General features: G+C 44.7%; 1 protein-coding gene across 1 annotated transcript in view; it reads left to right on the plus strand.

Annotated features, from left to right (window-relative positions):
* The first annotated feature begins 3655 nt into the window (after positions 1 to 3655).
* ELOVL6 (ELOVL fatty acid elongase 6) overlaps positions 3656 to 26508 on the plus strand; it is a 78770-nt gene continuing 55917 nt past the window's right edge. Inside the window, exon 1 of the mRNA XM_059469790.1 lies at positions 3656 to 3882. Within this exon, the coding sequence (XP_059325773.1) occupies positions 3794 to 3882 (89 nt within the window). The 5' untranslated portion in view covers positions 3656 to 3793. The remainder of the gene's footprint in view (positions 3883 to 26508) is intronic.

Raw genomic sequence — 26508 nt, forward strand, 5'->3', positions numbered from 1 at the left:
TGCAGATGTACTGGCAGATAATGCAGAAAAGACTGGTGTCTTTTGCCTGTGAATGAATACCACCTGGGATATGCTGAGAACTGCTACTAGTGTGTGCAAAGATAGCGAGTACAAATTTGGTGATTTATATGGAAATGGCTGTAAGGAGGGAGATCTTGCTGTTGGATTGTGCTTTATATACAAGATGTCAGGTGATCTAAACCCACAGATATTTTCCACTTCTTGCCACAAACCACAGGCTAGAGCTTCAGCTCAAACTGAAGAATGCTTCTGGTTCTTATGGCTGTGGAGGAAGTATTGAGAGGGGCTGAGGAGATGAACCATGTGAAGACAAGATAAAATTACCCCACTTTCAACAGTAAGTTTTTATCGAGCCAGTCTAAACCATAGCCCTGACAAGGAGGAGGGGCAGATTTCCATCTGAGCTACCCACAAGGGCTGCACCCCGGAGCTGCTGCCCAGGCCTAGCATGCATTCTGCAGCTAGCTCCTGCCCATCATCTAGGTAACTGGCATGAGCTGCACTGAAAATATTTCAGGAGAGCTCAGATCTAGGTGGCTTCAGAGCACACAGGTGACTTGTAAGCATATGATCAAGATGAAGTCCCTGGGTTCTGTAGCATGATAGAAGGGAGTACATTGAGACATAGACTATTTTACAGGCCTAAAGATGACACAATGATCCTGCTTTACATTTTGTAACATTGTAATTCAGGTTAATGTTTACTATTAATTTATTATGTGCTAACACTTCCTGTGTACATAGGGTTGCTTAGACCTAGCATGGAATTCACTCAAGCAGCTTCCTAGCTGCCCATGGTTGAGATCAGGAGAAATGCAGTGGCACAATTTGCAGGCCTGAGTTATAAGGTAGACTTGGGCTGGACATCAATGCCCTTTGTCCATTTTTGGTTCATTGCCTGGCACTTGATGAAATCTTTCTCTGTGTTAGGACCATTCATTCCTGATGCTATCTCCCATTACCTTATCTAAGAGCATCACTGATTTGTTTCTAAATGATGGGGTTTATAGAAGAACCCAGTTTCCCATCACTTCTATTATTGCATGTTGCTTTCGTTTCAAGCATGCCAAATCACAGATTGAGAGATTAAATCCTTTGATGCATTAATTGATACAGCTGGAAATAAGCTCTTGAGCACATAGGCCTCCTTCAAGTCTTTGTGTGTTTTAGTAATCGATGTCACATTTAAATCACAATGTCAACTCTCATTGCCACTTACTATACCTTATGTTGACTTAAGCAGTATAGCATCTCATTTCCCAGCAGCTGCTAAGAGTTTAGTTAAGACCTAGCTATACATCAGCAAGACAAACTATTCAAAATTACTTCTTGCAGCAATAGAAGCCTAATGGTTTTTGCAATAAATTAACTCTATGACACGGAGGGAAAAGTATTTGCTTAGTAGCAGCAATGATAATGGTTACATGCCCAACCTGATTAGAGAATTATCTGTAAATCCTGAATGAAGCTGCTTGCATTATTCAACCAAAAGGTCTTGGGTAACAGAAACAACATAAACATATATCTGGTAGAAAATGTATAATTTACCTGCTATGCCTTCTACACAGCCTTAGGAGACATGACAAATAAAAGGAATTAAAAGCAATGCTCAATAACTATCCACTTACTAAACGAGATGGGCACCCCATAAAAAACCACAGCAATATAGAGGTATGCACATAAACAAGCACAGAGGGACTAACATAGTACTCCCTGCCTCCTGAGACCACATAATTCTCCCCACCTCCTTTCTCCCAAGAGACATTTCCTACTTTCACTTCAAGTTTGTGCTGTTATGTGAGAACTAATTAAATTACTTCAAAAATGGTTACATAAAAGTTATTTTCCTTTAAAGTACACTGTATGTTTTTGTTTAATGTTCTTGACTGTGATCAGTTTAATCAACTAGAAGCAGGTCTTACAAACTCCTCAAGGCTAAGAAGGTTTTTATGCTCTTCCATTGTTCACACAGATTTTGCAAGTGACCCCAAGCTTGAGGATTAACATGTAGATAGTAACATGCTAGGGGAAATTTTCAGGTAGAGTAGGACAGGAAAGGAAGTAAGATTCACTGCAGATTGTTTAACCTATGCAGAAGTTGTGAGAGCTATGGAAAACATGGAAAAGTCCCCAGTGAGTTTTTGAGACTCACGTGAATCTCAGTAGGGTTTTGTATTTCCAGGCTGTTTATGTATTTCCTGAAACTGTTTCCTGTTACAGTAAATTTTCAAGTCTTGCTGTGACTTGAACTTGCACTCTGATGAAGTCTACCTGATGTCTTGCACTCTGCAATGAAGGCTGAATGCCACTTGGATGCTTTGTGAGTCTGGTTGGTAGCTGATCTCCCAGGTAGACAGAAACCCTGCAGGGGCAATAGTCAACCTCATCTGAAGCCCCATGGCCATACTAACCCTAAAGGAGCCCTTGTCATAACATTTCATAACTTTCAGGTTCATCCTGTGCAGTCCACCAGCTCTGACACCAACTTTAGGAAGCTGCCAGTGTAAGGGAGCAAGTCTTCAGACGTTGGGGCTAATGTGCCAATGAAAACACAACTCTGAAGAGCATGGTAGTCCAACTGCAAGCAGGATCAGACTGGTTAGCTGTTGATGTCTCAATACTTGAGGGATCTCTTTTTTCATTTTCTCAGTGCTTGGATTTAATTATACTAAAAACTTCCATGTCAATGAGAACTGAAGTCCAGGAAAGTCAAGAGAGTGCTGACCTTGCTGGACCTGCTTGCTTACACTGGCGTCTTAGACCCTGTTTTCCTCCTGCCTTAAGAATGCAAGTTTAGTGGGGGCGGGGACCACTCTTTTAGCTCGGCTTGTACTGCAATGCACGTCCAGGATGCTGTTGGAGTCGGAAGAGCACAGCTGGAAACATCAGCAAGTGTCAGATGAGACGGGAAGGAAAATTAAGGCTACATAATCACCGTGTGACCCAACTGCGAGAGCGGCTCAGCAGGTGATGGTTAGACTTAGGGTCTCTGTCCCATGCAAAACCAGCCCCATGCATACTGTAACATCCAAAAGCGTGTCTGTGCACTGCAGGGAGCTCAGGGCAGCCTGGCTGCAGGACGGTGCCGTTCGCAAGGGGACACCCAGCTACAGCCCCTGTCCCCGCAGCAAGCGGGACCCGGCTGGGCAGGGGGGCCGAGAGCCCACTGCCGCGGGATGGAGGCAACCGCAGCAGGTGCGCTGGGGTGTAAATGCAAAAAAGGACATGTCGGGGGTGTGTAGGCTTTTTCTGGGGGAGGGTATGCGTCTGCCCTTCTGGCTAAATTCGAGCCTGTGCTTTTTAGTTCCCGGCTGGCCAGCAAGGGCACGCAGGGTGCTGCGGCATGGATTCAGCACAGGGGTGGGGGCTTCCTGTTTTTGTAGCTATTTTTGACAGCCTGCGGTGTGTGTGTGGGGGGGGTTCCTCCCTGCCATGAGCGCAGCCCCGGCGCGGTGCACGGAGGAGCGCCGGGGCTGTGCGAGGGGCGGCGGGCGGCGGGGGGCGGGTGTCCCGGGCGGCGGCGGCGGCGGCGGGCGGGCACTAAGACCGCACCGCCCCCGGGCGCTGCGCGGCGGCCGCAGAAGAGGAGGAGACCGGCGGGCCCGGGAGGAGAGGCGCGGAGGGGAGCGGAGCTATGTTAAACCCGGGGTACCGCTGAGGCGGGGCGGGCCAGGCCAGAGGCTCTCCGGCGGCGGGCGCGCAGGGGCCCGGCTCCCGAGGCGGCGGCAGGCAGCATCTCGGCGCGGGGAGCGGCTCCGCAGCCACCGGGCCAATGAACATGTCAGTGTTGACTTTGCAGGAATACGAATTCGAGAAGCAGTTCAACGAGCATGCGGCCATCCAGTGGATGCAGGAAAACTGGTGAGTGCCGCCCCCGGGCCCCGCCGCCCGCCCGGATCGAGGAGGCGCTGAGCCCATCCGGGTGCGCGGGTTGCGCCCGGCCGGCGCGGTGCGGCTCGGCTCGGCTCTGCGCCGCCGTGCTCGGGCACACGGGCGCTGCCGCCGGAGCTACCTGCGCGCCCGGGCGGGGTCCACCCCGCGGGGTTACACAAGGCCGGAGCATCCCGCCGCGGGCGCGGTGCGGTGCGGGGCCCGAGCCCCACCGCCGCCCCCTCCCGCCGCGCCCCGGCTGGCCCGGCGGCGCAGAGCCGCACACGTGCCCCGGCTCTGCCCTCGGCCTCCCTCGCCTCCAGCCCTGCCCGACCCTGCCGCTCCCCGCGCTGCAGTCTCGTTCAAACAAGTTGCGCGTTTGCCCGCGCTCCCCGCGGAGCCCCTTTGCCTTCCCCCTCCCCTCCCCCAGCTCGTATTAAACTTCATTTGCAGCCATGCGGTTATATTAACTTTCCCGGCGTGTGCGTGCGTCCGGGGAGCCGGGGCGAGCCGAGCCGCGGCGGGACCGGGCTGCGCATGGACCGTCGGGGCTCCCCGGGTGGCGGCGAGCCGGAGCCTGGCGGCCCCGCAGAGGGACCCGCGCTCCCAGGCTGGCCCGCCGAAGGGGAGTGGCTGTGCCGGCAGGCTGCTCTCTGCAGGCACTGCCCCGGGGGCATCCCCGGGCCTCGGCCGGTGGCAGGGAGACGAGGATGGGGAGAGCGCCACAGCTGCCCTTCCCCCCACCGCGGGGCCCTCTGAGCTGTGCTCTTGGCCGGGATCCCTCTCTCGATGACACTTGCCCACCTTGCCCCGGTTCTTGTCCTGGCTTTGTCCACCTGCGCACGTCTTGTGTTCACAGTCTGCCCCTACATACCTGTGCCTTGCTGGTGCACTCTCCCTGACCACCCTCTCCTAGTGCCCAGTCTTGCCCTTTCTGCTGCTTCTGTGGTCTCTCTCCAGCTGGCCCCCAGCTTTTGCATTGCCTGCGTGCCCTCCCCTGGCAGGGCTGTGTGCCCTTTTGAGCTCCTGAGCGAGGCCCTTCCCCATGGCACCCTCATGGGACAGTGGTAGTATAGGACTGCCTCTGGGCCCAGGCTTTCGTGTCTACATTTGTAGGGCAGAGTGGTCCAGGATCCTAGGTGGATCTCAGCCAGGGATGTGCTAGAATCCTTTAGTGACTTGTCTGGGGAATTTTAAGGACAGTATCATTAAAATGACCATTTAAGTGCATGTATGTCTCCCTCTGTTCTGCAGGTGAGCTCATCACCTCTTGAAGAGTGCCTGGTGTCACTCATGTTTCAGGAGAAAGGAGACCATATAGATATTCTCGGGCTGGGATTATTGGGTACTTCCCATTCTGTCTGTGTTCCAGAAGAAAATTGGCATCAGAGTAGGACATGCTGATGAAAGAGGATGGAGGGGGATACATGAGTATATATAATAATCAACCCAGGAGAGATACAGTTTATTTTAAAGAACATGCCTAGCAACTAGCACTCCTGCATCTTCTCCTTGACTCTCCTGTGCTTCATGATTTGACCTTGGGAACATTACATAACCTCTCCTAGGCCTCAGTTTCCCCAGCAAAGAAAGACCAGGGGAGTGGGGGATAATAATGCTGAAATGTGCTTATGAGGTGCTTGAATTACTTAAGTAATATTTACTGAGTGCCTTGAAGATGTCAGGTACCACATAAGTACTAAGCAGTGTTATTGAAATCTCTCTGGCAGTTTGATGTGCTGCAGAGGTCGTCAGCTGGGATTCTGCAACGCTGGGCTCCCTCTGTCCGGGTTCAGAGGAGGAGACTGTCAGTGTTACCCTGCTGCTGTACAGCTAGAGAGGCACAATCATACATGTACACATGCTTTTCAGTCTGGTTTCACCTCTCTGAGGAAACTGATCAATTAATGTCTTTGATTCTTGTGAAAGTGAAGGAGAATGATCTTCCTGTGTCCTGGGAATGTTTTTGGAAATTAAATAGAGCTGCAGCCTCTGAAGTCTCTGTTGTGGCAGGCTTTTCCTGAAGATGCTGCTGAAGACTTACAAGTTTCAGGTTAAATTGTGCATTTTTATCTTGAAGAAACACTCTTGCTTAATGAAACAGGTCCTGTTCAAGTGTATGGGTTTTGCAGTGAGCTGAACTGGTAAAATATAGCAGATTTTTTTTACTTCCTTGAGGATGACTCAATAGGTCTGTGTATGCAGACATCAATGTCAGAGTACATAGCTCCTGCACTTTGTAGGTGTAGCCTTAATGTACACATCCTTAACGTAAGAGCCATCAGAGATGAAGTTGTCAGGCAGTAGTATGTAGGGATAAACATGTTCCTTCTCTCTTGGAGCAGGAAGACAGACTGGGGGACATACTTAAGGAAAGACTGTGGCTGGATTTTATACTATAATTTTTATTTAAATCAGGGTGCCATTACAATGTCTAACATGAAGGTAAACAAATTCTATAGGTGTGGCATTTGCTATTTTACTCATCTCAGAACTATGTCTTGTTACCTTACAACAGGCACGCATACAAAAAAGGCTGTAGGGTGTTAGGGCGCATGAATTGGCTCTAAGGAGTTGACTCTGACTTTTGGATTTTGAAATGTCTGGCTAGGTTGGATATGAAGATGTCAAGTTTGAGGATGGATGTGAATCCTTTTACATATCCTCTTGAGTTCTGAGCTGGTTAAAGCACCATCATGCCCTTTTAATTAAAACTCTGTAAGCCTAAAGCTGGAAAAGCTTGAACTCAGAGCCTGGGGGTGGTGGCATACACCCCTAGGTACTGGTATGGTTGGTCAGGAAGGATCAGGTGCAAAGTCTGGTTCTGTTCAGCCAAGGCTTGCCCCTCTTTTCCTTGGTCCTTTGAGCCTGGTGCAAGTTTCATCACTCCCTGGGGCAAGTGTATGTCCTCTGCCCTCAGCAGTAGCTGGCATCCAGTCTTTTCTTTCCCATCCCAGGGCTTGTTTCCTTACTGCCATTTGCCCCTGAAAATCCCATCAGAGGGCATATTGATCTAATGGCAGTGAATGAGCTCTTCCTTGCTTCGTTCCAGATGGTCCTGCTTCACTAGATGGAGAACCCCATCCTGAAACATGCATGGCACTGAGACCTCTTTAAAGCTTGGGCCTGGAGTAGCAGTGCTGTAAAGAGGCTGCTGGTTTTGAGGAGAAATGAATAGTCTGTTGCCTGATACTTATGAGCAGATAGGTTTCATGCCTCCTTGCTTTATATTTACGCACACCTTTATGGTAAAGCCCCCAAACTGCCTGGTTCTCATGCACAGAGGCAGCTTGGAGACTGCAAAGATAGACCTGCAGTCTGCTGGTCTCTGATAATAAGAGCTGCCAATTAGTTGCCTTCCTTAAATTAACAATGGCAGGATTTCTGGAGGTTAATGAACAGCAGGTCCGTTTACTGTCATGAAACTCCTTATACTTTGTTTTGTGGGAAAGCTGTTATTGATACATGTTTAAATATAGTGCCATCTAGTAGCTTTGCATTTAAAATAAAGTATCACTTTAAGATATTTTCATGTTGTACTCAAATCATGGGAGGTGTGATTTCAGCATGTTCAGGATTAAGTCAAATGTTTATTAAAATAATTTCTTAAAATGATTTCTCAAACTCGCTCAGCACCTCCTCCCAAACTTCTTCAAAGAGGGAAGTGAATGAAGTAAATAGTCTGCAAATGATTTTTTTCTTTAAACTGCTCCATGAGAATTAATCAACTCTAATCCTTGATTTCTTATGGGTAAGTATATTTAATATTTGTGGAGAAAATTCACAAATGTTCTGTCAGACATGCAGCAAAAAGTGTTGTAGCACGGAGATCCTGATTCCCAGCTGCAGCCAGTGAGGCAGCAAAAAGCTGGCGGGCGCTCAGGAAAGGCAAAGTGACAGAAATGCCTGGATGGAGTAGTGACCGCCAGAGTCCTTCTCCATCGTGCTGCAGAGCACCAGGTTCAGGCAGCAGCACGAAGTGACAGTCGTTCCTGTTATAATTGTCTGGCCAATAATAATTATCTTCAGATGTCTGCTGACGAGGGGCTCGCCAATGAGGAGGCAGGAGGCCTGTGCTGACTGCGCTGAGATTATCTGGGAGGGCTGACGTCACACCGGGGCTTGCCTAAAATCACAGAAACTTTTCCTCTGCTGCTCCGCCGGCTGCTGCAGCGCTCCGGACATCCCTGCCCCAGCCTGGTGTCCGCCTGCCAGCTGCTGCCCTGGGCAGGCTCTCCTCACTCCTCTCTCTCTCTTTCCTCTCCTGTTTTGCTTCCTAAAAAGCCAAGGTTTAACCCTTGGCAGCTGGCAGCATGCTTGCAGGTAGTACTGGGAGGAGGACGAGCAGGATGAAAGTGAAACTGGTTATTCCCTAAATATGCTGTTGGGCTCTGCTGCACAAACTGGCTGGTTTTGTTATCATTACCTCAAGTAATGCTTCAGTAACAAGAGAAGGACTGCTGGGAATTTTTTGGTATCTGACAACTCAATTCTGAAATCAACTCAGTGGACCTTGGATGAGGATAATTGTTTATGTATTTGAAAGAAAACATCTGTGCAGGAAGTTATTTTTAACCTTTTGTTACCAAAACTTTTATGTGAAAGAGGCAGAAAATGGAGCCAGTGCTGGGAAAAATTTGTCCTTTGGTGTGATTTTCTTTCAAGTCAAAACTAGAGATAAATGTGGAAGGGCAGAGGGTCAGCTAATTTGGATTTGTAAATGCACTTGCCTTTTAATAATTCACACAAGCACCATCATCCTAGACAGGTTTGTTTCCTAAATGCAGAACAAGCTCTTCTCATCCACTTAAGCTGCTCTTACCTCATGCAGAAATCAAGAGTGAGAGGCTGTGAGCGTATCTCTCCAGGCATATGTGTGTAGCAGCCAAAAACTGATGTGAATTACTTCTCCCCCCCGCCCTGAGTTCTTGCTGGATGCCAGGTGAAGGATGTAGAGAGGGATACTGCAGTCACCCTGTACTTTCTTCTGTGCTGCAGCACGGACTCAAAGGAAGGATGTGAATTGGTTCTTTTCAACTGAGAGACTGTTTTACTTGAGCAGAATTCAATTGGCCCAAAAATTTAGCCTACCTCCACATGTCGTTCTCCAGACGGGATTTTTCCTGCTCTCTGCTGCAAATCGGCTATAAAGCTGACAGAGCCACCAGTGCATGGCAGAGATTAGAGGATCCCACTTCTTTGCCTTTCTTTCATCCTTCAGGCCGTTCTGAGGCAAAAACTGATGTTTTGGACTATCACAGGGTTTTGACTCTTGGAAAATAAAAGGATGGAGTCTATGAGGAATAACAGTAGATGTCCTTTCAGAGTTCAGGTTTTTCTGTCTCTGTGGGTTTGGGAAGAAAAATTTTAAAAATATGGTGGACACCAAAATGTCATCCTGGAGATAAAACATCAGTGTCTTCTTGATTCAGCCTACCACTGAAACATAGTCATTGGCCTTTTGTTTTCTCTGTTCCTAGAGTATGAATGTATCAGTCATCATGTTGCCTCCATGATTTTAAACCTCTTGAGAGTGACAACTTCTCTTCTACTTTGTGAAACACCACATACTTCTGGGAATAATAAACTTATAGGAGTGGAGCCAGGAGTAGTTTAGGAGCTTGCCATCATCTTCAGAAGTGAATATGACAGTCGGGAACATGGACATTCCAAAACACTTTTTGGAAAGCTTTGTTAAGAATTTAAGTGCTTTTTCTTTTAATGGAAAAGAAACATTATTTTTAACTGTAAATTGGTCTGAAATATGAAATAAATTTTTCACTTGCTTAGTCTATATCAATATGTGAGATGTTTGTGTAACAACATTACCTGTGTGGTGCTACCCAGTAAATTTTTTCTTACCAACAGTTTTGTCAGCCCACTTGAGCCTTGCCCTGGGTTGGAGTGGTAGAGTTTTTTCTTCTGCTGTGCTGCCAGAGTGTCCCAGACTGCTGCTACTACAAGCTGTGCTGTTCCTGTGTGTATCCCAGCATCACATCTCCTGGGGCTTCCTGGATTCACTGGGGAAGGTTGGTGCAGCCCCGTGGGGAGCTCTGCAGGGACAGCCAGGTTAAAGTTTCGCAAGCCATCAACAGAGCAGGAAGCAGTGAGGCTATGCTGCACCCAGGCTAATAGAAGGAGAAAATTATATCAGTTTGTGTGCAAGGTTTGCAAATATTATGATTGCTATCAGTGCCAAAGTAGCAATGGTACTGATACTGCCCTTCATGGTGTGCCTTGTACTATGTGCTCTGTTGCAAACCATCAGTTGCGAGACTCGTTTGTTGACTTTTGTGAGGACACAAACTTTTTTTGGTATGAATTTTATTTACATACTAGGAGCAAGGTGAAAGGACTCCAAAAGCAACATGACCTCAGTTTGCCTGGAGAGGGGACCCAGGTCCCACAGAGCAGACATGTCATGAAATGATGGGCAGAGCTTGCATCTGCTGAGCAGTCTTTGACCTCCTGTGGGAAGAGCTGGTATTCAGAGTGGGGAAGAAGAGGGGGAGATGCAAGTCAGTGGTTTACCTCATGCCAGGGCAGTAGGGACCTTGCAGAGCACAGGCAGTGGTTTATGTGCTGCATGGCATGCAGGGGAATGATATCTCTCAGGATGTGGAGAGCTTGACTTCAAACTGAAGGCAGCCATAGCTACTTTTTAGAAGTTGGGCATCAGTCAGGTACCTGAGTCCCATCATTTCAATGGAAATTAAGGACCTGTGTCATCTCTGAAAATTTCTCTTTGTTCCTTAGTTCTTCTGCTGTGAAATAGGGAATAATAACTTTCTGGGAATATTCAAAGTTGGCTTTCTGCTGTGTCACAGAGATGATCCTGAGGTGGTAAGACCTGTATATAGCTACAATACAGCAGTACAGAAAACAATGGTCTTACACTATTGCTATGCACCCTTACACTTTTATAGCAGCAAAGAATACTTTATTCTTGCCAAGGATGTGGGGCAAAGTTTGTCTCCTTGATTGTGGTAACTGGGGACTGAGAAGAGCTGCTGTAATATTAGAGGCAAGGCAGTTTATCATGGGATTAGACTGCAAAAATACAGACCATTTCTAATTGCAAATTTATGAAAGGAACTGTCCTTCAAATAGTCCAGTTAAACTTCAGGCATCAACATCTGATGATAGCTTTTAAATAGAATTTTAAAATTTGTTAGTAATTAGTTTCAGTATGTGAAGTCTGCAAACTGAATAAAAAATTAATTGGACGTCATCCGGGTTGTGAGCTCGTCAGATTGAATGTGTTGATTTTGGTATCTGATGGCCTCAGTTACCCCTGGACATAAAATTTAATGTCAATCAAGAGTGTTATTAAGGCCAAATGTCTGCTCTATATGTCTTGAGCCATAAGTAGTATAAATACACCTGGAAAGAGCAATCCTAGGGAATGCCAAATAATGTTTTAAGGGGAGGAAACAATGGGCCAAGTTAATTTTTGAAAAAAGAGGACTCTTATCTTTTGACTAATAAAATTTCCTGGTTTCAATTCTCTTTTTTTTTTCTTTTTAAAAAAAAATTATTTAGAGCCATTAAGAACTACTTAAGATAGCAGTAAAACCCCCTAAGTATAAACAAAAATGGGATGCCAAAGTTGTTGCACTGTGCCATTCAGATAGTGGGTTTATTAACAAATGTTTAGAAAGTCTGTCTTTTTCCTTATGTGGTTTTCCTTTTAGCTTTAATTGGGAATTTGCCCTCTAGGTCCCCTGATGTTGTTCTTCTGAATGCAGGTCCTCTGTAAACATAATTAGGAATTTTGTTGTTGCCAACATACATCATCTCCAGGCAGCTGAAAGCTGTGGCTTTTCTTCCTTTTTGTTCCCCCTGGTGGAGCTGGCTGTCCAACTCCTTTTCCATGTCTTTGCAGGTCACAAGCAAAAGAAACATTAATTATTAGCAGGACATTATGTAGACACCTTGCATTTCAATTCCTTCTTGTTTCCTCACTCACCTTGGCTTGACAGCCAAGCAGAAAACTCCAAGCTGCTTTGTCCACCACATGAATGTCTATATGCTCTTGTCTACCTTGACTTTCACAAAGGCTTTTGCTTGGCTGGCACAGTAGCTCTTGGGCTGCCCGCTGCCCTGGACCCTGCTGCACCTCAGCCTGGTCCCAGCTCTGGACAAGGATGCATCCTGTTCCATGTGTGCATGGCGTCTTCTGTGTTCATGAGCATCCAGCCCAAACCCAGCCAAACCCATGGGTGATTTCACTGCCTTTCCCAGGTAAAAGCAGAGGCTGTGGCGATGTGCCAAGGGGAACTGCTGATGAGAGTGTGCAGCATTCATTTCAGACTCATGATGAAACAGGTTGTTTAGCGGGTAGAAGTATTTCAGGATGCATAATGTTGTCTTTACATTATTTTGTGAGGGCATTTCCCCATTATAGGCTTTCATAAAATACTGCTATTGGCACTGTCTGAAACAAAATACTGCCTAATTCAACCTTTGATCTGACCTGACTGCTCCTGTGTGCTTAAATATCCTTTTTTGATCACATGTCTGATAAAGAAAATACTATTTTTGGTCACACAACAACTGTCTGGAAGTGACATTGCCTCTTGAAATGGCAGTGTACACGGATGATCAGATAATTTTGTTATTTGGTGTTTTAGCACTGTGTAAATACTGTGGAATTAAATAGTTTTTTAAAATCTTACTTGGGAGTCTTATGCTAAGCAAGATTCCTTCTGGGCAAGGCACTGCCCATGGATGCAATGAAAACTCTTGTCTTGCCCCTAACTTTGGGTTAGTTTAAGACTAGTACTCCAAGCAGACAAAACTCACTATTTTTTACAAGTTTAGGCAAATTATTGCATGAACTGTCACAGCCAGATCTGTGCTGCTACATTGCCACCATCTCTGTGACCCAGTGGGGAGGTTTGCTTCTGTTCCACTGGGGAGAGAACGGCTCCAAACAGCCAAAGACCATGAAGAAAAGTAATGTTATAGCACTGAAAGGAATCTTCAGTGTCCTTGTTCACTAACTTCTAATATCAGGACTGAAGTGCATATTTTTTCAGTTTTAAGAAATTCACAAAAGCTTTCCAGCATTTTCCAAGAGCTCCTCTCCTATATCAGTGCTTAGATCATGGACAAATTTTAAAATTTTGTTTGAAAGATAGGATCAACACCAGCTATTCCTATTGTAACTCTTGGAGCCTGACTGTCTCGAGGCTGTTGTGCCCAGGATGCACACACTTTTTAGGAAATAAAGGAAAACATTTTGCTGAAAGAAAGATTCTGAAAACCAGTCCCCTGATGTTTGTGAGAGGTGGTCCTTGTGTAATGGTGCCCCTGAAAAAAGATGGTAGTTACAGTGGATGTGCTTCCCAGATCCTTCCACGTGTGATATCTTTTGTTCCTGCTTGGGATGTTTTGTTTAACGTCTGAGATTCTGGTATTTGATGATTACAGACAGTTTGTATTACTGTTCACTCAGTCAGGTCCTAGGAGCACCGTGCAGGCACTGGTGATGGCATTTGTCTGACCACAGATGCCTGCTGTGTGAGGTGTCTTGAGTCATCAGGAAGTGGGCAGTTGAGAGAACTAAGTTTTATTGTAAAACCACTCCCTCTCTTACCAAATGTAGAGACCCAGGGAGCAAACTAGACCATAGTTATTTCTCCTGATCCTTCTTCCTTCTTCTCCCCCAAAATGCTTTTTTCTCTTTTTTCAGGTACCTATTTGGTTTTTACTTTCTCCCACACTTTTCCCATTCCTCTTTCATTTTCTGTATATCTTTTTCCCCTTTAGGAGCAGTTAAGTCAGCAGCACAAGTGGCTAGGGAAGGCCCTGGATGTTTGTGCAGAACACCCTGCACAGTGGGAAAGAGCTGGTGCATATTTTGGTGTTGGGCTGGTGGAGCTGGGCGGCACGGGCCTGGCCTTGAGCTGTCTCTGGCCGAATGTAAAAAACACTGCGTCAGGGTAGTCCCACTGCTATCTTCTGATAAAATCACTTTGTTTCTGGAATAAGGCAATAATAACCAAGGAAGAGTGCTTGCTTGTACCTTTGCACAGCCCCATGGTATACTGGTATAAAAGGGCCCTCTCTTTTAGAAGCCACTTCCCAGTCACTAAGTGGAAAAATACTAAAGTTAGTCTGTAGTAAAACGTAAAAGATTTAGTTCCTAAACTTACGTGTGTTGGCTAAATGTAATGTAGCATCTGGTATGTAAAACAATGATGACAATTCACATATTTTGAAATGGTCATTACTGTAAATGGAATAATTGGAAAAGATGTTAGGAGAAAATGAAGAGAAAAGTTGTGCCTACATTTAGAAAAAAATACACCAGGCTGATAATATGGGCAATCTGGAGATGAGAGAGAAACTGTAACTGGAAGAGCTACTGCAGCTTTTTATTGTGGGGTGAACAAGCAGAGCCCCTTCCACTGCTTTCTGTGGTGGCATGCCATTGATGGAGAGGAGAATTGGATGAGGGTAACAAAACAGGATCTGTTAGCATCGATCGTGTATCAGCATTGAAGCTGGGAATGTGGATTTTGACCTCAAGCTTTCCAAATGTTTTTGGCTTAGCAGTTCTTGTGACTTCAGCTCTTGGGGTGCCATGGGGCATCTTCCCATATAAATTCTGGTGGCTGTGGGGTAGGCATGCTAAGTGTGTAAGATACTGAAGGTAGTCCTTTGCTGTGCCTCAGTGCAAGTACTGTGACCAGTTTTCATTGCTTCCAATAAAATGGCATATAGGATTGAGGGACATTTTTGACAGACCACAGGTGTCTTGCCTATGCTTTTATGATTGTGGTGCAGCATTTTGTCTTTACAGGCTGTATCCTGATGACCTTAGTTATAATCCATATTTATTGATGGCAGAGTTACACTCTTTTCCATAAACTAGATAGTGTTGTATCTGTTCACAGGGTATACGAATTTGGCTTCAGACATCTTTAACCCATTTATATTGTTCAAATTTTCAAGACTGAGTCTAGATGGAGTTTCGGGTAGTTCTTGTGTTCTAAAACAGCTGTACATCTTGAGAGAGGGACACTTGTGGTCACTGTATTACCATGAAGAGTTAGGTATTTTAAGATTCCTTTTTCCCTTTGCTAAGATCAAGACAGAATTCCACAGTCACATTCCTGGTGAGTTAGAAGCTTTAATGACACAAAGTTCTGTAATGTAGCATTTTGAAGAACAGGAAGGATGCCTTGAAAGTGGTGGATCTGCACATGAGGGCTGCTCTGAGAGATGCCTGAAGCCATTGCAGCTGGAAGTCTTCCCAAATGAAAATGATCATTTCCACTGTCTTTCAGCAGAGGTCTCTCATCTTAGCTCCCAAGTCCTGTGTGACAGTAAAAGAAAGCAAGACTTTCATTCCCAAGACTTCAGAGAGTCTCCCATTGCATGTACAGACATAAACTTGGTACCATCATGCATTTTTCCTGGCTGCTGGATCAAATGCTCCCTCTTGAATGTCAGCCAGTCTGTGAGGCAACAGGGACAGTCTCCTGGTCAGCCAGGTTGCACAAGGGGGTGATGTCAGGGTGGGATGCTTTGGGTTTGCTGGCAGTGGAGTAGTTTCCCAGGGCTGAACTTTGGCCTCATGCTGCACACGTGGAAGCACTGCCACAGCTGGGTAAACTGAGCTGCCTTTCATGGCTCCTCCTGGGACTCTGGTCTCCTATGGCAGAGTGGAAGGGACCAGCAGAGGCAGTAAACTACCACAGTGCTCCATCTGCCTTGCCTGGAGGCTGCCTGTGTAGCTGTCCTGAAAGCAGTCCTGGAGGAAGCATGGCATGGAGGTGATGTGTCCTAGGATAGTGGCATAGTGGCATCTACACTCAGGTGCTTGTGTGCCCAAACGTTGCACCCATGCAGTCTGAGCTGTTTTGTTATGGCTGCATGAGGGGGAGATAAACACTCTTAAGTTGTGAACTGAGCAAACATCCCTCCCTAACTGTATCCCACGATCTGCTGTGATAATGCCCTGTGGTGTGGTTCCTAGACTATCCTGCTTGACCTGCTTCATTCAAAGAGTGGGTAAGGCACCCATATGGAGACCTAGAGACTGTCAAGGACCTTCATTATTAAAATTGGGGCCTGGGATTCATCCAAGTCAGTGGGAGACATACCCATGATGGGAATGGGAAGAGGATGTAAATTTTCCAGGATGAGTAATGAGATGGCTCTGCCATTACCTGTAGCTTTGGTGCAGACAGAGATCTGAGTGCTGCTGAAGTTGGACTAAGCCACCTTCCCATAGGCTTCCTGCAGAAATACCAATGAAGAGTTTTAAATGCAGGATCTGGGTGGGGAGTAAATGATTAAATACAGGAGAACACTAGAACGCATGAAGACTAAACTGAAAAGGGCTTGTTTCCCAGAGACAGGCTTAGATGCAATCATCTCTGTGGAAATGTTCTTCCTTCAGCATAAAACTACCCAGTGTTGAACGAGTTAATATGAGCAATGGCTTAGGCTGCCTTCTGCTGTGCTCTGGGGTAGTGGCTGTGCACTGCAGAAAGCCTTACAGAACAGAAAGAGGAAAGATGTCATTTTAACTCAGGCTGTGTTGACTCATAGGAGACGTTCTGAAGGTTATGGATATATGTTAAGCAAGTATTAAATAGCTCTTGCTTTATAAATATCATTTACAAAAGCAAGTATCCTTCAGGCACCAGAGTATAGAAGCATGTGAGTTAATTAGAGCCTGCATTTTCAAAGCGGTGGAACAACAGGATTTAGATCAGAAAAACTGCAATAAGTTTGCTGATGACGTGAAATCCAGTGACTTCTGTAAAACTTCCTGGCTTTGTGCCTTGCTTTTTCTTCCCCCTCACTGGTTTCTGCAGCTGTGTCCCTTGGACTGTGTGCAGTGGGTTGTGATGTGTGTGACCCCAGAGAGGAGCGGTGCAGTCCCATTCCCCATGGCTGTTGCACAGGTTCAGCACTGATGGGGACACAGCAGTGCTCTGAGGCACCCAGTCACTTCTTTTGCAGAAAAAGCAGGCTGGCAGGAGGAAAAGCCAAACCACAGGCTGAACAGGCTCGGTGGAGCATTTCATGGCCTGCAAAAGTGACCAGGCTAGTCCTGGAAACCTGCAGCCTTTATTGTGACACCTGACACAGCCAGCCTCCTCTGCTTTACCAGATTTCCATGCTCACATCTCTTTCTTTCTAAACCTGGCATAAATTTTGTCCTTTCTCAAGCTTAAGGATGGGGGGAGGGTGGGGGCAGGTGAAAAAATGTACATTCAAACCTTCCCAAAACCAGTCTGAAAATTTAGAGGTCCCCCTGCAAAAGGATGGGGACCTTCACATGAGGATGGTCTTCCAGGTTATCAGGGCTGTGACTTTGCAGCGTGAGCAGCCTGGTGGTGCATTCAGAAATGCTTGCCTGACTAACATATTGCTTACATTTGCTGACTCACTCTTGCACTGCCTTTTCTTTCTTGTTCCCTGGATGTGTTGATTTTTATCTCTGTTACTAGGGCTGTGTCCCAGACACTGTATAATCATCCTGTTTGTGTTCGGCTCCTGTGTCGGTGGGAGGTATTTACATTTGGATACAAACGTTAATATTGTTCACCCACAAGGGAATAACAGCAATGAAATACAGGGGTCTGAAGACCCCTGGGATGTGAAGGAGTGCAGGGGCACTCTGCTATTGGACAGGGCCATCCCCAGCATCCCTGTCTGGCATTTCACACCACCACCTGCATTTGGTCTTGCTGTCTCTGAAAGCCCTGCTTGCCCAAACTGTTTTGGACAATGAATTTAAATTCAGAATCACAAAATATTTTGAGCTGGAGTGGACCCACAAGAGCCATCAAGTCCAACTCTTCAGTGAATGGCCTGTAGTCAGCTTTGTATTTCACCTGCAGAAGACTGTAACACAGGCAGCCTGTGTCTGAAAGCACTTTCTAAGTGGGAGTCATACATGGGCATGGCTAAGAATGTCAGCAGAGCTACTGGGTCCCACTGTCCTGCTTTTCTAGGACAAGTGTGGGTGATCAGAGGTCCTGCCCTGGTTGTAGCTTGCTCCTGGAATGACTTCATCTGGCTGCCCTTCACTAGCTGTGCTGCAGCAGCCCTGCCTCCTCACCTCCCCAGCGTGCCTTCCCACTTCCATCCATCCCACTTCACCCAGAGCCATTTAGTGTCCATGTCTCTTGCCACTTCAGAGTGCCTGTTTTTGATGTGCAATGTCCATATACTTCTGGAGGTGCAGCTCATTTCTGACATGTCTTTTCAAATACCAGTGATCTTAAGTGATGTTCCTAAAATGTTTGAGGGTCTAGGTTAGTATGCAAGGACATTATGTCTTCAAGTTCTTTCCCTTTAAATCCCAGGCTCCTAAACTTTTTGTGTGAGTAGCACAGGTGATTGCAGCTATCTTGTCTTCTCAATGGCTTTTAAACAAGTCACCATCTGTTTTTCTTGTCCAGCTTGTTTAGGTCTAGTTTGAAGCCCATGTCATTAAGTTGTCATCACATGATGCTCCTTTCTCTTGTTTTAATCAGATGATGTTCAGTATATTCACATAGTCCTCATGCAAGGACACTGCATGGCCAATTACCAGGGAACTAATTAGCAGCTTCCTCCTCATAGTTCAAAGAGCACTATGTATGAGTTCCCATAAGATCATGCCACACAGCATCACCTTGCAGCAGCATTGCTGTAAACAGAACATGCTGTTTGCCTCTCTGCCTTCTCCTTCCTGCTCACCACTTTTGTGTCAGCCTAGGTGCAGACAGAGAGCACTCCTCAGCATCACCAAGAGGAATCCAGCTTCCATGGTGCCTTCAAAACCCTCCCTGAGTTGGAACTGCAGCTTCTCTGTGCTGGTTCTGCGCATCAGCAGCTGAGCAGAGCCAGGCTTCTGAGTGCCTGGACACTTTGAGGGGCTTTAGCCTTTCTGGTTCTTCTTAGGCATGATTGTTTTTCTCAAGTTAAACAGTATTTATAGGATTTCTTTTTGCAGGTTTCAGTATTCCAGATTCAGTGAGATCAGTGATATTTAGCATTTGCAAACAGAAACTTCAGAAAAATCTTGGCATTTTTGACTGTGACTTTTGTAAGTGCTGGAGGGAGTTAAACATGCAGCTTCTCTGGTGTCTTCTATTATCTGTTTATTCATAGTGGAAATGACTGTCAGCTTCTTGAATCAAGCTCTGAAAGCCCTCCAGGCATTTCAGTGGCAATGCTAAGGACTTGTGCCCAGCTTTAGTCACTTTAGCATTTCCATTTTTGTCATTGATTCTGAATACAGAATGGACCAAGTATATATTCAAACAATATCAGGACAATGTGTGCTTGTACACATAATTTTGTACACTTGTTAATGCATTTTTCTCAATCCCTTTGACAGCAGAAAGCAGGCTACAGTCTGCTTTCACTTGAGGGGCATGCAGTACACCAGAAATCACTGCCTCAGTAGTAGAAATACAGCCCTGCCATCTGCCATGGACTTACCCAGACTGCACTGGAGTGGGATAAAGTTTTATAACACCTGCAGTACATTGACGATATCATTGTGTGGGGCAATATAGCAGAAGTTTTTGAAAAGGGGAAGAAAATTGTCCAAATCCTTCTGAAAGCCACTTGTTTTTACTGACTTTCAAAAGCACCTTGAACCCATATGGTGAGAACTAAATGATGAGCAGAGCTTTTGTTTTACATTAAATTAGCCCATCTTCTCTATCCCAGCTTCCTCTGAATTTGTGTTATACTTACTGGCAAAGAGCATCTAGCATGACCCATTTGTAAGTCATATATTTAGATTTATTTTGCCCAAGTGAACAGAAGCCAGTTGCAGAACAGACAATAATACAAGAGCTTTAATAATGATGCCTTATCTTTATCAGTTAGTGGTAGTCATATCCTGGTGAGGTCTGCTCTACTGAAATATTTCTTCATTTCTGTTGCTTAAGGTGAGCAGTAAGCTTTTTCTTCAGTGTGGCACACTCTTACAGTACTGGGTGAGCAGTGGTGCTGGAACAGATGAACCCCCTCCAAACTGCAGCACCTGCTCCCAGTAATGTTTTATGTTCCTTTGTGCAGCTGGATGATGAATTTCTGCGCTGAAAAGCCGCTTCAGTGCAGAGTTTAAAATGGATACCAGGACTTTGCCACCCAGCTTTCAAATCCCCTCTTTTAGAGAGTTGAGAAGGCTTTGTTGCCTTACTAGAGTACCCAGTAGCCTGGAAACCCAAAGCCTGCTCCCACCCTGGTTGGCCTCCAAACTGCTGATCCTTCAATTTTTTGCCATATGCCTTCCCCTGGTGACTTCGCTTCTTCTGTAAGATAAAGAAAGAGGTTTGTACCTCTGGAACGTGCTTTAGGCTGCAGGCAGCATCAAGGAAATATCAATATATTAGTTATATGGATAGTTAGATCAGATTTTCCAGCTGTTTATTTTACAAGCCATCGTAATGCGGTTAGAGGTTATAAGTCCAAGTTGTTAATTTTAATGATTTTAATGGACCTGTAGCATTCCTGTTTGATCCACTACTACTTACTGGCTTACACTGTATGTTGATACTTTTTTGAAGTGTCAGATTTGGCAGCTCTCTGAAAGAGTACCTGTATTTCCCAGATACTTGGATGAATTTCTTTCTGCTGCTGTTAACCAACATAGACTTCTGTGTATTCATTTATGTCTGCATTTGGACTAAAATTGAGACCCATCTGCAGAAAGAAGCCTGATGCTGTTGTTGTAAGCAGCATAACTGGCTGATTTTGAAAATGGTGCCTGTATGTGTCTGCCAGGCAGAGGCATTGGGTGGAAGGCTCATTGAGAGAGAAAGAAAAAGGTTTGGTTTGGTTCAAATGAGGCATAAAATATTGTACCAGCCAAGGAGGCCTAAGAAGCTGCCCAACAGACCATGCGACCTTGTTCACTGAAGTGAAGCCTAGCACAAGATGCTTTCAGCCCTCTTCAGAGTCCCTGGGAGAAACATCCTGCTGGCTAAAGCACAACAGAATAAGTATCAACCACCACTTTTTTCTGTGTTAGTTAAACATCTTTTCTTTAGGCTTAAAAGTGCTTCTCCACTAATTCAGTTTTAAGTTTCAAAGTTTCTAGAGTACATTAGCATTTAATCTGCCTTCTACTAGCTGGCAATTTCTATCCTGATTTGCAGTGATTAAAAAGTAATCTAGGTAGGATTTAGTGGTACTCCAGGATTCAGGCATTTTGATCTTTTAAGTCAGATTTTAAACTAAATGTACATGTACACCTTATTCTAAAAAAATAGAATCAAAGTTTCATTTTTAATGTAAAGACTATTGATGGTTTTGTGATTTACTTGCAATTGTATAACTGTAGCCACACAATGAGAGAGAACTTTGCATTTGACTGGTGGCATCTTCTGTGGCTGGTATCAGAAAAGTACAAAAGCAGTTTGAAAGCCTTTACCTGTGGCTGCTGTTTTTGTGGTTGTGTTTTAGGAAACAAACTCAGGCAAAGCTTTCACTAATGCCATAAGGACAAGTGTTTTCTATACCATGAGCAACCGTAAAGGAATGCTAACTCAAGAAGAGAGGACTCGAGGCCGTATGAATACTTGTTTCTCTTATAGAGATTATCCCAATGTGGCTTTCCTAAATATTTTGTCAAGCTTTTCTGTCTCTTGTTTTCTTTAGTGTATGTTGGCACTACATGTCTGCTGACTTATTAAAAAATGAAGGATCAGCCTTTGTTGTTTAACAACTTCAGGTAATGTGTGCAAATCCTGGACTTTATTTATTTGACTGGTTTATAAGTAAATCCATCTCAGTGTTTGTTTAAATCTGCTTGAGTCTTAAGCTGTGAGGATGTTGATACCCTACGGATGTATTGCAGGTACTTGCACGTGACAAATTTTGTTTAATTACAACAAACTGCCATGTGGGAGTGCTGATTGGGGTACATGACGTGGACCTGTTGGAGTGAGTCCAGATGAGGCCATGAAGATGATCAGAGGACTGGAACATCTCTCCTGTGAAAACAGATTGAGAGATTGAGAGAGTTTGATTTGTTTCTTCCTGGAGAAGAGGATTTTCTGGGGAGACCTTAGAGCAGCTTTCCAGTGCCCAAAGGGGGGCTATAAGAGAGCTGGAGAGGGACAGTTTGCAAAGTCATGTAGTGGTGGGAGAAGGGGTAATGGCTTTAAACTGACAGTAGATTTAGATGGGATATAAGGAAGAAATTCTTTACTGTGGGGGTGATGAGGCACTGGGAACAGGTTGACTGGAGAAGCTGTGGATGCTCCATCCCTGGAAATGTTCAAGGCCAGGTTGGGGGAGGGCTTTGAGTAATGTGGTCTAGTGGAACATTTCCCTGCCCACAGCCAAGGAGGTTGGAAATAGATGGCCTTTAAGGTCTCTTCCAACATCAGCCATGTCATGATTCTATGGTTTTCCATAAATACACCATAATTAGTATTCGTCTAAATTCTTCCTGGCTGCTTATTAGTTCATAAAGGGCTACACAGCACTTTCACTGGTTAAATTCAGTGATAAGGCATGTATGAAGAAACGCATCTAACCAAAGCTCTAGTCTTTGGTTCCTGGTGTCAGTGCTTTGTCCATATGACTTTCATGGCTTGCCTCTCACTTTCTCGTGTTGTGATCTGTTTGGCTTAGTATATCTTTTGATCTTTGGCTTGTACGCAGAAGTAATAAACACTTCTTTAATGTGTCAAGGGCTTTGTAGAGAGAGGAGTCTGTTGTGCCATTAGGTAACTGTTTAGTTAAATAGCTTATCCCACTGGACACTGAAATGCATTGAAATGGTAATCCTATTTCTAACCTAGGTTAGGCAAATAACTGTATTTGGACTCCTCACCAAATGTTAGTGTGTTATCCAGTAGGCTGCAGTCACACTAATGTGAGACATTGTTTTACCACCCTTGACTAGAAAATAATGGTGTCCTTGAGTAGCATCATGCAGTATCTCAGTTTTACGGCACCACTCAAAAGCAGATGTAATGAGCATTGTTTTGTTTTTATTGTGCCTTCAGTCACTGACATATGGGGATAACCCCTGTTTCCATTTCACTGTGCATGGTGTGTACTCTTGTGTTTTACATCATTGCATTTTACTTGGTATCAGCCTGGACTGTGGTCCTGCATGAGGTAGTACCCTTTCCCTCACTCTGGAAGGTGCCTCCAGTTTACCTCAGGGTGAAGATACAGCAAATCTGCATGCGAAAAGTGAAACATTCAGGCCCAGGTTTCAACCATATTAGAGTTTTTGAATATTGAAAATCTTTGATTTACATTCTTCAATCCTATTGTGAATGTGAACTAGGTCTAAAATTGCAACATGCTGTACATTTTAAAGTTCATATAGGTTCATTGAATTCAGAAAAGATTTAAAACCTTTTAGGGTTACTTTTCTAAGTGAAATATGGAACAATGCTGTTACTGTTCTTTTGTGTATAATTCTGTTCTGTGACTTCTTCAGTTATGTACAGTACATTTTTGGTATTACTTGGGTAATGTTCCTAAGTCTGATTAGAGGTTAATTTAGAAGATCTAATTTTTATACTTCTGTCATTTTAGCAATGGTGGTCTGGAATATATTAGCAGAGTTTTCAGCATTATAAATTTGTCATCTTCTGCAAGTAGATTCATAAGTCAGAACCAAGTTCTAAGTCAAGTAAGTAAGAAATAAAGTATCAGGTACAGACATCCAGAATCAAAAACCTCAAAGGTTTAAGAAAAAAACAAAAAAACACAGGCTTTAATGAGATGTAATGTTCTTACCTTGTAGAAAAAGCTTTCTAGAGAAAGATCACTGTTGTCTTTAGCTTATTATCTAGAGTCATATGTTTTTCTACTAATGACATCTCTAATACAATTGCTGTTCAGTTATAAAATAATTTTCCTTGAGACACAAAGGCTCTCATCTCTTATTTAGTGTTTCTTGTTTTTGCTCTCCATAGGTGGGACCATTATAACTGTCCTACTACACAACAGACATAGCAGACCAAATACAGGCACAGCAGTGTTTTGCCAATTTTCCAATAGATCAAATAAGGCAAAATCAGGTAGCCAAATTCCTGAGAGCATTGCAGCTTCAACATGTGATGTGTGTGAATCTGGGTGCTCTGCGCAGGACTTCACACTGGAGTTAACTATGGAGACAGACTCTGTATTTAAATAGTGGTCTTTCAGAAGGTGATAAAATAATATCTTAACGTTTACATAAGCTATTCCTCAGTAACAAAAGGTGGTGCAGGAACCTGCACAGGTTGGTATGACTAGACTAGAGTGACATACAGAATGACAATAATGCTGTCCCTTTACTATCTATTATCAGTAGAAGAATGATGGACAGCCCAAACTGCAAACTCATGTAGACACTGCATGCTCTTTCCCCATTCCCATGCTTGAAGAACTGTGCAGAGATCCATCTGTTCTCTGCACTTCAGTGTGGGGAGAGAAAATTCACAGGTTTGCAATGTTTTTAGGCTCAGTCACAGTCTTCACAGAAGGCAAATTTTGAAGTCATTTTAGAAGATCATAATGAATGAATCAGCTAGCCCTGTACTTTTCAGTTGATAGAATGATTACATAATTCTATATTAGATTTAGTTCAGTTCAGTGTAGTTTAGGCAGTTAAAATATCAGGGAAATAAGCAGTATGACTGGAGAATGAGTCCAGGAGGAAAAAAATCACCAAAACCTGGTCAGTATCGCAAAGGCTTAAAAAATTAGCTTATTTGCAAAGAACTTCAAGCTGCCATTTCCTGTAAGACCAAAAGGGATTTGCTGAATTCTGTGTGATCTTTTTGGATCACTCCTTATGGCTCCAAAGTGTAAAGGTGGCTAAAACTAAATTTGCTTAATGTAGAAAAGGGCTATATATTTTTTAACCTCTTCTTTCAGTCCAGGATGGAGAGAATTAGGAAGAGAAAAAGAGAACAGCCTATGAAGCAAAGGTCTGGACCTTTCTTTGCAGACCTGATTAACCTGGGGAGCAATTATGGGGTTTGTCTTTATAGGGTCTCTTCAGTGCTGAGCTATGTAAACAGGAAACAATTGGAGAAGAAATACAGTGCCCTATTTCCATTGCATTTCCCATGCAACACTGTGGGCTGAGCCATTTGCGAATTTCCCCTTAATTGCACCCTTGGCTGTGAGAGGTGTGTTGATTGAGAATCAGCAAGACCCAAGTTCTGAGTCCCAGACTTCATCCGAAACAACCCTGAGCAGTGCAACAGGCTGGGGGGAAAGAGAGGTTGGAAAGTGGCCTCATGGAAAATGACCTGGAGATCCTGGTCAACAGGCAGCTGAACATGAGGTCACATGTGCCCAGTGGACAAGAAGGCTGATGGCATCCTGGCTTGTACCAGCAATAGTGGGGCCGGTGGGACCAGGGCAGTGGTGAGGTCCTCAGGTGCTGTGTCCAGTTCTGGACCCCTCACTACAAGAAAGGTATTTAGGTGCTAGAGTGAGTCCAGAAAGACAGTGGAGCTGGTGAAGGGTCTGGAGAGTTAAATCCTTTGAGGAGCAACTGAGGGAGCTAAGATTATTTAGCCTGGAGAAAAAGAGGCTCAGAGGGACCTAATTGCTCTCTTGTACAATTACCTGAACAGAGGGTACAGTCTCATGGGGGTTGGCCTTTCCTCCCAGGCAACAAGTGACAGGACAAGAGGTCCTTTATGCCTTTATGGTCTAGTTGACATGGTGGTGTTCAAAGGTTGGACTTCATGATCCTGGAGGTTTTTCCCAACCTAACTGACTCTGTGATTCTGTGGATTTTACCTCACACACCTGCCAATACGCACACCTGCTTGGAAGTGACTAGGGCAAATTGCCATGTGTAATGAATGGTTTTTCAGCTCAGTTTGCTGTCTGAAAAAACTGAGGGGTGAATTCAGTCCTCAGTTATGCAAGATGAGTTGCAGAGAGATTATGACCGTCTTGCCAGGTGTGGGAGGAGGACAGCATGGTAAGAGCTTGGCACCATCCTTCCTTCAGGCATTCCCAGAGAAGTGGCCTCATGATTATGGCCTCTGCTGGTTGCAGGTAGCCACACTGTGTGGTTGGGGAATGTGCCCCTCCCCTTTGGTCACAGATGAAGTTGTGTGTGTTGCACAAATAAATCTTGCCATATACAATCCTCTGAGCTCTCTGGGATGAGCGCTGCTTGCCTTGGGGCTTCCTGTTTGTTGCCATGTTGTCATAGTAATAGTAATGACATAACTGCAAATCAGAAGAGAAGACCGTCTGAGGCAGGCAAGTCCTTTGAAAGTTAAGAGAGTGCCAGCAAAATGAAACTGGGACATCAGGGTATGCATAACCCCTTTAAAGTTCAAGGAATTTGTGCATAATTAACAGCAGTAACCAAAGCAGAGCAGCAGTTGAACATTGGTCTTGGCTTTGTTTTGGCAACTGCTTGGTATGTCCATTTTTCTGACTGAGAAGGAGCAAGTTTAGAGGCAGGTTTCATTGCTATCAAACTCAACTTGATGCCACTGGCAAGCTTTATCACTGCTGAAGATCTCAGAATTGTATTGTTCTTTCATTTCCTTCAGATATGCATTAGTTCTGAGGTATCTAAAGGATGAATTTGGCTGCATATACAGTAAAAGCTTCTGGATTTGCCCAAGATGAGTAAGATCTTTCCAGATTTCTGTA

The sequence above is a fragment of the Ammospiza nelsoni genome, chromosome 4, assembly GCF_027579445.1.
Source record: "Ammospiza nelsoni isolate bAmmNel1 chromosome 4, bAmmNel1.pri, whole genome shotgun sequence".
Taxonomy (NCBI): Eukaryota; Metazoa; Chordata; class Aves; order Passeriformes; family Passerellidae; genus Ammospiza; species Ammospiza nelsoni.